We start from the raw sequence: 13291 nt of genomic DNA, 5'->3' as shown, positions 1-13291 counted from the left end.
TGTATCTGATGATAACAATTTTTGTCGATATGCAATAACCTTGTATATTTCAACCATGGTATTATCAAATCCTAACCACTTGACAAATACTTGCTTCCCCTTCTTAGGTACATATTATTTTCTCGATTAAATATTCGTTTGGAAGTTTAGTTTTGAATATTTCTTCAGAATAAAAACAACCTGCAATAGGTTTGCCCATATAATCTTGTAATTGATAAGTAACGGGTAATGTTTTATTTATTTTGATGATCTCGAATATTTCCGTAGACCAGTTTGGCAGATAACCTTTTGTAGACACGCCTTTTTGTGTACTGAAACGAACGTTATCACCAACTTTGAATTTAATTTTTACATTATTTATTTCACGGTGTTTTATTTTCACTGACCTGGGGTTGGCATCTGCTTGCATTGGTGTCATTCCTATAGTCCTATGTCGCGAACTGTTGTATTCGTCAAGCAACATTGGTAAAATCGAAATCCACTCGTGCGAGCCGCGTGCTGTGAACTCTCTGAACATTTTTTCCTTTAATGTCCTATTAAACCTTTCTACAATACGAGCTTTCGTGATGCTAAAAGTCGAATATTTGAATATGTTATACTCGGTCATTAATGCGTCGAAAGTGGTGTTATAAAATTATTTTCCGTTATCCACTTGTAAAAGTTTTGGTGAGCCTTCAAGTAATATTTTAGACATTGCGCTAATGACTTCTTTCCCAGTTTTGGACTTTAATGGCGATGCCCAGGCACGCTTCGTAAAACAGTCTATTACGGTCAAAATTTACTTGTTATTTTTATTTTTATTGGAATATGGAATCATTTCAACCAAGTCAGCTTGCCATAAATCATTTTTTCCATACACGTTAACTCCACGTCTAACGAAATTTTTCCTCGCTGGCTTGTGAAGTTCTAAAGCGATTTCACGTTTAGACATTTGAAATTCGTTTTATTAGTCCAGCCTCACGTAATTTCTCAAAAATTGATATTATTTCGTTTGAAACACTTGTATTACCGGCTGCTTTGGACGCGATAAGTAAACGTAATCGATCGACAAACTCGTTTGGATCGTCCCAATACACTAAGTTATTTTTCTGCAATTTCATAGACAGTCCACCGCCTGAGGGGAATAATTTACTAATAATATTAGAATATTTATTACCCGTCTTTTTAATAGTTAATCCGTTTGCGGTTAATTGTGCTGATGTTTGAATTAATACCGATTTATATATTTTCAAATCATTATCGGTGTATACAAGAGGATTTTTCAAAAATAATAATTGAAAAATATCCGAGGTGGTTGGATAAGTAGTATCGTCGACAAGTATTTTATTTTGCAAAAATTTGACTTCTTTGTTACCCAAGGTAATATCTCCGCTCACAAGTTTTTTCGGTCCATAGATTTTTTCTATATCAGAAGATTGGAACCAATTTTCAATTTGTTGTTGGTAGTTGATGTCGTCATTAATAGGCCGAGTATCATTGTTTGCTTCATTTATTGTTTCACGGTTATTAATATTTCTAGGATCCTTATTATTTTTTTTGTTTGTAAATTGTGTATTAGAAATTGTATTTAAAGGATCTATTATCGGTTTGAATGTTTGAGCCATTAACTGCTGGTCATTATCTGAGCCGGTTTTTAGGGCGATATATTTACGTTTAATACTTTCCTTAGCTTTGACAAGCTCATCTAAAACAGTAGTTTCTTCGGTCATGACTGCGTTTTAAATGATAATATTTATTTAATGCAGCGTCTTATATAACTACATAAGTATAAAATCCAAAACGATACCGTCCGTTATCACGTTCGCTATCTTTACAAATAATTACAAATGTAAACCTTTCGCGGTTCCAACACGTCACACAAAAATGTTTAAATTGTATATATACGATCTAGGACAAGTCGCCGTCGCCGTTTCGTCGTCGCCTCTTCGCCGTCGCCACTTCGCCGTAAAACCATTTCGCCGTTAAAAAAAAATTAACTCATAACAAAGCATAAACTTGTAAATATTTTATAATAGTAATTAATTGTATTGATATATTTTAATCATATAATTTACGTATTTACATATAACATTAATAATAATAATTTTATAAATACTCGTATGTTTACAATACACATTTTTCAATATTCAATAATAGCAAAAAATATTTAATTTTCGTCAATGATTTATAACAGTAAAAATAATAATAATAATAAATAAAAAATAATTTTAAGCATTATAAGATACCTGCATAAAATACGTCAATTTAATTATAATAAAAAGATCATTTCAAAGATATATTTTGAGAAATTCCTCGCAAAAATGATATTAAACTAAGGTTATTATAGTTACTTACAATTTTTATTAATCTTTTATCAACATCAAAATATTTTTTTTTTTTTTTTTGGTGGACTTCTCCCCGCTTCTAACTGTGCGTAGTATGTATCACGGCCAGATTGGATTTTACGTAAGCTTGAAATAAACGACCACAATGTTGGATGCCTGACACCCATTTCAGTATTTAATCTAAAGAATATTATGATTAAAAATATATTTTTGAGATTGTAATTAATTGTTAATTATTTTAATTACCTCCGGTTGGCAGCTTCGGCATAATTATTTGTACGATCTTGACCAACGATTACTCGATCGTGTACATTCCATAATGCCGGGGGGAAAAGTGCTGGTCCACGTCCATTTTTGATCTATTTTTGCGGCCAATGTAGTTATCCTCAAACCAATCCAAAAGATCTTGTAACTCGTCTGGTAAATATTCCGCTAGCTCATCTACGGCTTTATCGATGTCTTCAATTTTCACAAAAGCTAATGCAGTTATCATTTTAACGGAGAGAGCAAAATCTGCATTACTATTATAATTTGAAATCAAACCTAAACTACACATTTTTAATCATATAATTTTTATTATTATTGAATATTAGAAAATGTTAATAATAAATAATAATAAGTAAAATGCTCAAAATTTTGTTCGACGGCGAAGTGGCCTCACGTCAAAACGGCGACGGCGAAATGGTTTTACGGCGAAGTGGCGACGGCAAAACGGCGACGGCGATTTGTCCGTGTTCGGTATATATGACATGTCTCCAGAACAGTGCTCTTGATATACATGCTTTAAATTTGTCTCATCTTGTTAGAATAATACTATTAAATTAGCATTGTCACGTATCAGTTGTTTTGGTACTTTTGAATAACTCTGAGCCAGATAAAATATATCTATTTTATTGTGGCGACCTCGGGAAAAATATTCCCTTATTACGTACTGATGTTCTCCGATAACATCGTCCATGATAAAAATAGAATTTGGTAAAACTTTCTCGGGTGGAATAACTGTATCATTCTCAAAAAAAGTAAAAATGTTGACACCGTCCACACCGTCAATAATACGTTTTAATAATTTATATTTTGGTTGTTCCAGCGTCTTGGAGAATATAAAAACATTTTCAAAACGTAGACCGATTTCATCAACAAGTAAAAAATAGATTCAATTTGTTTAACCACAACCCGAACTACCCAAGACTAACGACCGTATCGTATTTGGGAAAAGCTCGCCATGTCTCAACTGAATCGTGTCGGGGGTGTCAATGTTATAAATTCGGAGTTTTTTCTGTTGTTCGATAAAGCGCATTTTCGTAGCTATAAATACAGATGCAGTGTTAGCGAATGCGTCACACGATGTTTCGCGTTCATAAGCGGAACAACAATAAGGGTTCTGGTCTGATCAACTCTGTTATAAATCATTTACCCGTGGAATTACATTTACCCGGATATAGGTAAGTCACTACATTATATTATTATTATTATTATTATTATTAAATCTGATCTAAATTATATATATATACATATTTGTTTTGCCGGTCTTGGAACCAAATTAAAAGAAAGACTAGCTCGAGGAGAACGTGGTATAAACAGACTTGACGAGTTGGCCAGAGCTCACAATATTGCATACGACGAAAGCAATTCGCTCACTGATAGACATAGAGCAGACGAAATACTAGAAAATCAGGCTTGGGAGTACTGCGTATCGCTTTACATAACACAGAGTCATATACTTTACCGTGTGAAATTTATATCTATGTAAAGAATATATTATAATTCTTTAAATTGTATTTAACCGTATTAAGTGAAGAAAAAAAACCATGTAAAAATTGTGAAAAACTTAATAAAGGCACTCGTTACCATCCTGAATCAGTATGTTGGTTCAACACAAGAGAAAATGATAGAGAGAAAAAAAATTACATCAAACATGTAAATAATTCAGTAGTTGAAGCTGAATTAAATGACACGGATCAAAAAAACTAATTGTTACACCATTCATTAAAGTCAAACTGCTATTAGATAATAAATTAGAAATATTTGGTATATATGACTCTGGGTCTAATGTTTCATTAATAAATTCTAAATTATTAAAAATAAAATACGGAAAAATGAATAACATAAAAAATGCAAATTTAAGAACAATTAATGGTGTTAAAAAAACAAATGGTTTGACAAATATAAAACTTAAAATTTATGAAATTGAAGAAAAAGTAGATGTTTACATCATAGATGAAGAAAACTTCAAATATGACTTTTTGATAGGATTAGATATTATAAAAAAATTCAAACTTATTCAGAACGAACATTTAAAAATAACTCAAAACAACAATTTAAATCAAAATAATAAAATTGAAGTAAAAAAAGAAAACACTAAAATAATAGATGTAGAGGAAAATAACTTCCAAACTATGATAGATTATTTAACTAACAATCAAAAGTATGAAATAAATAAACTAATTGAAAATAACAAGTCAATTTTTGCAAATGACTAATATGACATTGGTACAGTGAGAGAATATGAGGCACGTATTGATCTAACAGTTGACAAATACTGTAGTAAAAGACCTTATAGATGCTCCGTAGAAGATAAAAAGGAGATAGAAGAACAAATATCGAAATTACTTGAAAAAAAAACTCATTTAAGTATCTTACAGTCCATTTGCTGCACCAGTAACATTAGAATTTAAGAAAGAAGATAATAGAAGATCTAGACTATGCATAGATTTCAGGGACTTGAACAAAATAGTAGTACCTCAAGCACAACCATTCCCATTGATCGATGACCTAGTGATAAAGACAAGGAACTGCAATTACTTTTCGACATTAGATATAAATTCTGCTTTTTGGTCTATTCCACTCAGAATGGAAGATAGGAAAAAGACTGCGTTTGTGACACAAGAAGGACATTTTCAATGGACTTGCCTGCCTTTAGGTTTAAAAACATCACCAGCAATTTTTCAGAGAGTCCTAAGTACAATATTAAGGAAATATAAACTTACAGAATTTGCTGTTAACTATATTGATGATATTCTTATATTTTCTAAAAATTTTTATGACGACATTAGTCACTTAACACAGTTATTAAAGGCAATACAAACTGAAGGTTTCAGATTGAAATTCACAAAATGTACATTTGCAACAGACTCGGTGAAATATCTTGGTCATGTTATACAGAATAACTCTATCAGGCCTGTAAAAGATAATCTAGTTTCAATAAATAATTTTCCAGTTCCAAAAACTCAAAAGAATATAAGGCAACTTCTGGGGAAAATAAATTTTTATCATGAATACATACCAAATAGTGCAATTATCCTAGATCCATTGCATAATTTACTTAGAAAAAACCAAAGATTTATCTGGTCGATAGAGTGTCAAAAAGCATTTGAAAATATAAAAAAACTACTGTGCTCACAACCAATTTTAGAAATTTTTGATAAAGATTTACCAATCAAGATTTACACAGATGCATCTTTGGAAGGTGTAGGAGCCATTCTCAAACAAACACAGCTTAATGGAAAAGAAAAACCAGTGGCATACTTCTCAAAAAAACTGAATGCAGCCCAAAGAAAAAAGAAAGCAATATATTTGGAATGTTTAGGTATCAAAGAAGCAGTAAGATACTGGCAATACTGGCTTATAGGTAAATCATTTACAGTATATTCTGATCACAAACCGTTAGAGAACATGAACATTAAATCTAGGACTGATGAGGAGCTAGGGGATTTCACCTACTATCTGTCACAATATGACTTTCAAATTAAATATGCTCCAGGGAAAGACAATTTGGAGGCAGATTGCCTAAGCAGAAACCCGGTATTGGAGACAAATGAGAATAAAGAAGAGCAATTGAAAATAATAAATCTAATAAAACTGGATGATATTCTAACAGATCAAAAAAATAATGAAGAGATAAGAAAAAAAACAATCTGATAAAAAAAAACTATGTATATTTTAAGAAGTATAGAAATAGAAAAAAAATTATGTTATCAGAGGAGTTCAGCATTAAACTCATAAAGAACATACATGAAAACCTATGCCATATTGGTATTAAACAAATGCAAAAAAAGATTGGTACAGTATACACAGCGAAAAACTTGACAAAAAACATAATACAATTATGTAAAAACTGTGGGATATGTATGAAAAACAAATCAAGAGGAAATGACAAATTTGGTTTAATGTCTCATCTGGGTCCAGCCACAAAGCCTTTTGAGATAATCTCAATAGACACGATTGGTGGATTTGGAGGTTCGAAATCCGAAAAAAAATATCTACATCTTCTAGTGGATCATTTCACAAGATGCGCATTCATTTTAACATCAAAAACATAGAGTGCGAATGATTTTGTAAAATTAGTCAACAATATAGCAAACACAGATGAAATAAGTATCCTTCTCACCGATCAATATCCGGGAATTAATTCAAAAGAGTTAAAACGTTTTTTGAGTGAAAAGTCGATACAGATGGTTTTTACTGCCATAAATACCCCTTTCTAAAATGGAATAAATGAAAGACTTAATCAAACACTGGTAAACAAAATTCGATGTAAAATCAATGAAAAAAATAAAAAATTAGCTTGGACAACAATAGCACAAGAATGTGTAAATAGGTATAATGATACTGATCATTCAGCTACGGGATTTGCGCCAAGATATTTGCTATATGGTACAGATGTTTCAATATTGCCACAGGAATTAAAAGAAGGAAACAAAACAGAAATGGATTGGAAATGTGATAGAAAAATAGCATATGAGAATACAATAAAATCACACGATTATAACAAAAAGCTATTTGATAAAAATCGGAAAGACATGGAATTCAACGTAGGAGATATGGTGTATGTGGAAAATGGAAACAAACTAAACAGGAGAAAACTGGATGAACTGAAGATTGGACCGTACAAGATTATAGAGAGGATTTCAAATTCAATCTATAGGATTAACACAGGTCACAAAAAAACGGAATCAAATAATTTCCATATAACGAAACTTATTCCGGCTTCCGCATTGGATGGAGTAGAACCTAGCTGGTTAGGGACTTGCCTTCAAGATGAAAATTTTTATGGAAAATTGTCTGCCCCAGTGGGGGAGATGTAAAGAATATATTATAATTCTTTAAATTGTATTTAACCGCGCTCTGCACGGTTAGAGTGGTTATAAGGTGATTAGTGATAACAATAATAATGATAAGCAAGATATGATAAAATTAATTAATTGTAATTTGTAATAAGATATTAAGATGTATTAATATTATAAAATATGTAATATGAAATATTATGAAATATGTAATATCTAGTTAGTAGTTATAATATAGTAGTTTAGGAATTGACATTTAATTGAATAACAAACATTTATTGTACCTAGTTTCTTTATATTTAGGTAAGTTCTGTATATAATATAAATAATATGTAAAATAATAATAAATAAAAACTTTATATTTAGAGCAACACATTATTGGTTTGATTTGTTTGTGGTCAATTCCTGAGTAAATAAAATAGAAGTCTTATATCTATATCGAGGGAACATTAACCAAACCTGCGGAACTAACTGACGAGATTAGATTTATAAACAACGGACTGTCATTTCTTTTCTCCGAAATGAAATATGAAATAAACGGTAATCAAATTCAGAAACTCGTTAATCCAGGTATATCAACCACATTAAAAGGATGTTGTTCGTACAATAAAACGAATATTACATCATATCACAACTCTGCTTGGGACAGTGATATTAAAAATGTTAATAAAGATTTTATTGATAACACCAATTTTAACGGTTGTATTAATCTCAACGATTTGTTTGGTTTTTGCGAAGATTATAAACGTATTTTAATAAACTGCAATCAGCAACTTATATTAAATAGAGCCTCGATTGATATAAATGCTATAAAACAGTTTAAGAATAACGAAGCTGTCGTAGACGCTCCTAAACTGAAAGACGTTAAGATAAACATAACAAAAATATTATGGAGAATGCCTATAGTGAAAGTGAGTGATAGAGAAAAAATTCGATTATTGAAATTAATCAATAATCAGAAACCGCTAACATGCGCATTTCGATCGTGGGAACTATGTGAATATCCGTTTTTACCTCAAAACACTTCACACTCGTGGAAAGTAAAGACATCGAACAAATTAGAAAAACCTAGATATGTTATCATCGGCTTTCAAACCGATAGGAAAAATAGTTCGACTAAAGCCAAGTCATATTTCGATCATTGCAAAATTAAAAGCGTTAAGGTTTATTTAAACTCTGAAGTATTTCCCTATGAAGATTTTTAAAGCGACTTCACCAAGAATAAGATGTCGACATTATACCGCGCGTATGCCGAGTTCCAAAAGTCTTACTACGGCCATGACGATGGCACGCCCCTATTGAACCGATCAGATTTCAAAAATAGCTCGCCAATTATAGTGATTGATATGAGCAGACAAAACGACAATGTGAAAATGTCAACTGTCGACCTCAGAATTGAATTAGAAGCTGACGAAGCGTTTCCAGCTTCCACTTCAGCATATTGCTTAATATTACATGACCAAATTATAACTTATAATCCATTTAAAGAAGAAGTAAGAACCTTGTAAATACTTTTTGTAAACCTTGTAAATATTTATTGTAAACCTTAATATTATTTTAATAAAAATACTTTTTTTTTTATATATCATGTTTATTTTTATTTCACATAAATTATTTAATTTCCTACAAATATTAGAATAACCTACGCTTTACATTACGTATTGGCGTTGGGTGTTCGGTGAATGTTGATTGAGATCGTTTGTGTGATGGCGCAGGATGTTCGATGTAAGGTGGTGGTGAGTAAAATAGATTGAAGAAATCCGGTCCGTCGTTTACGTCGCATGACTGTGGAATCTCTTTGGTTGACTGTGGGCCGTCATTTTCGATCATCGCTGGTGGTCCGTCATTTTCGTCTTTTTTTCAAGGGGAAAGTTCTCGCTTGGAGCACACTGATTTACCGCGTAACACAATACGGTGATTACACAAGATTGTCCACCTCTTTGCCGCTTACACAAAAATATTTACCGTATCAACTATTTTTTCCCGTTTTTTTTTTTAATTTTTTCAATCAAATATCGCTAATTTTTATAAAAATTATATTTCAAGTAAAGAACACAAATTATTTAATAAACTTTTTTATTTTGTTCAATAAAATTACACAAGTTTTCTTACTTCTCTAGTAAAAGGTACATATTCTACAATACAATCATGAATTAATAAACAATAAGCAGTTACACCTGTAAGGGATTCCGATGCTTCAATTTCCAATTGAACATCCACTGCTGAGGCTGTTGTCGAATCATTCTGTTTTGAAGTATCAATAACTATGATGGCACGTGTTCGATAGAAAAGTAGATGGACTCAATATAGGGTTCCGTATACTTTTTTCATAGTACGATTCTTGAAATGATGTATACATATCATATAATAATGTAAAATTATTTTTTGAAAAATCTAAATTCAAATTATCATACGGATATGCAATCGAGTTTAGAAATACTTTAACGTTCGTTAGATTACAATGGTCGAATATACTACAATATTTTGTTATTGTATTTTTACGACCTTTTTGTAATCCAATTATAATAAATCGTGGTTCCATGCTACTTTTTTAGTAGTTCCGAGTTCAGGATATTCAAAAGTTTCGAAAGATCTAAAAGGAATAAACAAACTTTTTTCTTTTTCTACAAGTTTCAATAACTTTAACCTTTCTTCATCATCAACAGTAATATGCGGAACCTTCCAGACTATTTTATTTAATACAACTTTACCTAAAGCAGCAACTACATCACTTTTAAGGCTTAACGCATTTAAATCAGTATGACTTCGAGTTAATATTAATTCCAATCTTGAATTAACTAATTTTTTTTTATAATCTTCAAACAGACCTAACCAATATTTCAATGGAATGCAAGCACTGAATTCACCTTTATCGTTTGTTAATTGTGTTCCATTTTTTAAATTCCAGCCAGAATTTTCGTAACAATTATATTTATCTGGTGTACCAGATAAGTATCCTTTCAGCGAGCTTGTGATTCCAAGAACACGTGTGCTATCTGTCGATTTAATATATATCTGGCTAACTGTAGAGCTGCATACATCTGTATTTGATTGGTAAAGTTTGGAACGGACTTGACGACTTGATCGTCTTGAATGTTTTTAATTAAAATTACCAACTGATCCAAATTTTTCGATGATAATTTAAGTTGAGCACATTTATTATCTAGGTACGTAGCGATCTCTTTATACTGTTTTTGAATTAACGGTGCGGTGAATACTTCTTTTCGCACTAAGGTCTCGACGATGGAACACTCGAGGTATTGCAATTGAATAAGGTCCGCCCGATTCAACAGTACTCTGCAACCTTCTATGTGTTTTGCTTCAATCACTAACACATTTTCTCCGCTGTATACCATACTCGATAGTTTTAATATTTCATCTTCATAAAATATTATTCGTTTATACTTTTGTGGTGTGTCTAATATAAAGGACAAGATATGACCCATATACGAGAATAATATATTCAAATAATCAGGCGTAACTTGTATGTAACGTGAAGAAGTTAATATGTGTACTGCAATTATGAAATTCGAAGATGGATCTAAACCGATATGTACAAACTTACGGGCCGCAAAGTCTAGTGTGAAGCTTGTGGATTCAATGAGTTCTGCTGGAGGCGCTGGCGGTACATAAGTGTAGGTTTTCTTCTTGTATAACGCTGCGTTGTTTTCAATTGAACCAGCAATGTTTTAAAAATCGTTGAGTGTTAAAATAAAACCACTTGGAAATTTAAAAGACTTGTAAAAATATTTAAAGACTCGGAGTATTGCAGAGTAGAATCGTAAAGGTATGGATGTCTAGAACAGACTAACTCTGTCTCGGTGGACGACAGAGTAACTGTCTGTCGATTTGAGACACTATCTGGTGGGAGGAACAATATTAGGGAGGTGTGAATTCCTCAATGACAAAGGATGAGATGTGCAATAACAAAATCTGCCTATGTGACTCATAATTTAAGGTTTAAATGTGTACAAAAGACTATAGGAGTTTCTATAAAAGTCTCACTGTGGGGCGTGTTGACGACAAGCATTTTGGGATTAAAATATACAAAGGGTTTACAACATAATACTCGGTTAACAAAAGGTATGGTCTGCCGAGACACACATGTCGCAGCACTTAAGGAATGTTGTTTTTCACTCAAGTATGTTATATATAAATTTTACAAGACGTTGTAAGTATAATAATTAAGCGTTGTACGCATGCGCTGATATAACATTGTAAGTTATGTCCGAGACGAATACGATAATATGGTGTGTACAATAATATAGTGTACAGTAATTATGGTATGTGTATGATAATAATAGTGATAACTCGGTGGCTGTTGTTCCCATACGCTGATATAGAATGTTGATAACGATAAGTGTTGTCGCACGTGCGCTATGTGTTAGTTACGAGTCGGGCGGCCTCGGCGACTGTGGTGGTTTGGTGCATTACATAAGTAATAGCTATATACGTTATGAATCACATGGAAAGGTATGACAGGTCTGTGGCCTAGAGGGTTAATGCGTTAATGTTTGAGATGGGGGTTTGGGTTCGAATCTCTCCAATTTTTTTTTTCATTATTTAACGAAAAAAAACCATCAGATAATTATGATGCGCGTGCGTGCAAGCGTCTTCAAGGGCGGCGGTGAGAAAATAAGTGTTGATCACGTGACGAGTCGGGCGGTAGATGTAGACCTGTGGGGTTGCGGAGGGCGATGATCAGCAAGGATGAGGGAATGAGTAACGAGGCGGGATGGGGGAAATATACGTCATGTACGTACGCGACCGGGCGGCGGGCTCTAGGAATGATCAGCAAGGATCAGGGTATGAGGTTTCAGAACATACCTTTATATCCTACTGAAATACATAAAAAATTGTAGAGTATAAATGATAATTTACGATGAAAAAGTGGTAGGTATTGATCTTCTTCTTTAACAGCCTACCTATTTAGTTTTTATAATAGCACAGATTATATAATTTTAAATAATCTGTGTTATTAATATACACAAGTATTAATAATCAACGAATAACTTTTATAAAAATAATAGACCTTAATAAATAGTGATATAATGAACAATGTCACAATAATGGTCAATCCTCAATTATGTATACCTATCAAATACTTGATCTTTTGATGACTTGCATAATTGTTTGTTACTATTATCACAGATTATATAAATAATATGTTAAAATGTGTACTATGTATTTAATGTAAATTTAATAAACAGACAAAAGTCAGTGTTAAATGTAAAATTTCTGGAATTTAATTATAGTTTCAACATTTAAACAGGCCAAGTGAGGTTCTATTTATTATTTTCAAATTTCTACAGTTTTAAATAACAAAAAACAAAAATTGGATAGATTATCAAAAATGAATTCTAATGTAAATAATAAATATTCCCATTTCTTTAAACCATTTTGAAAAGCAATGGGAAAATCAAAGTTGAAGATCAATACATTCCTACTGATCTAAACACAAGTAAAAATACTAAAAAAATATTATAAAATATTAATTGCTCGGAATCTAACACATGGTCGACACAACATTTTTTTTATACATGAATGTATTTTTATAATCATCAAAAAACAACAATAATCACAAAATAAAATACTATACTATAACATACAATTTTTAACTACAAATCACAGTTTTTTTTTAAAATAATTATTTAAGAGTAAAATAATCAATTATGATATCATAGTATATATTATTATAGAAATAATTAAGACATCACTGGTTTCAGACAAGTTACACGACCTATGTTAATTATAATTTCCTATAGTAACTTTGAAAATGACACTATAAAACAGCTGTCTTGAATACTTGATTTTATGTATAACAATAAGAAAAAGACGTAATTTAAAATAAAACTAATTTCCTTAGATAATAATAAAAATTTTCCCTACATGTGGCGACACTGA

At 31.5% G+C, this 13291-nt stretch overlaps 2 protein-coding genes and 1 pseudogene across 2 annotated transcripts; 1 reads left to right on the top strand and 2 right to left on the bottom strand.

The window, feature by feature from the left end:
- Nucleotides 1–2359: 2359 nt before the first annotated feature.
- Nucleotides 2360–2853, bottom strand: LOC149061077 (uncharacterized; annotated as a pseudogene).
- Nucleotides 2854–7908: 5055 nt separating this feature from the next.
- Nucleotides 7909–8592, top strand: LOC149061076 (uncharacterized). The gene has a single exon (XM_089230827.1). It carries the CDS (start codon nt 7909–7911, stop codon nt 8590–8592), a length of 684 nt encoding a protein of 227 aa, XP_089086953.1.
- A 1755-nt stretch (nt 8593–10347) lies between these two features.
- LOC149061075 (uncharacterized) lies at nt 10348–11073 on the bottom strand (the record flags this gene model as incomplete). The annotated part of the gene is made up of 1 exon (XM_089230826.1): nt 10348–11073. A coding segment is annotated over one exon (726 nt), but the record flags the coding sequence as incomplete, so codon positions are not given.
- Nucleotides 11074–13291: the final 2218 nt, after the last annotated feature.

Source organism: Diuraphis noxia, unplaced genomic scaffold, assembly GCF_037042655.1.
Source record: "Diuraphis noxia isolate RWA-SAM2 unplaced genomic scaffold, SU_Dnox_SAM2 contig0001, whole genome shotgun sequence".
Taxonomy (NCBI): Eukaryota; Metazoa; Arthropoda; class Insecta; order Hemiptera; family Aphididae; genus Diuraphis; species Diuraphis noxia.
This window is presented reverse-complemented; position numbering and strand designations above follow the sequence as displayed.

What these genes read in the sequence shown, in the direction of transcription:
- LOC149061076 (XM_089230827.1), top strand. Translation starts at nt 7,909, where the DNA reads ATGAAATATGAAATAAACGGTAATCAAATTCAGAAACTCGTTAATCCA.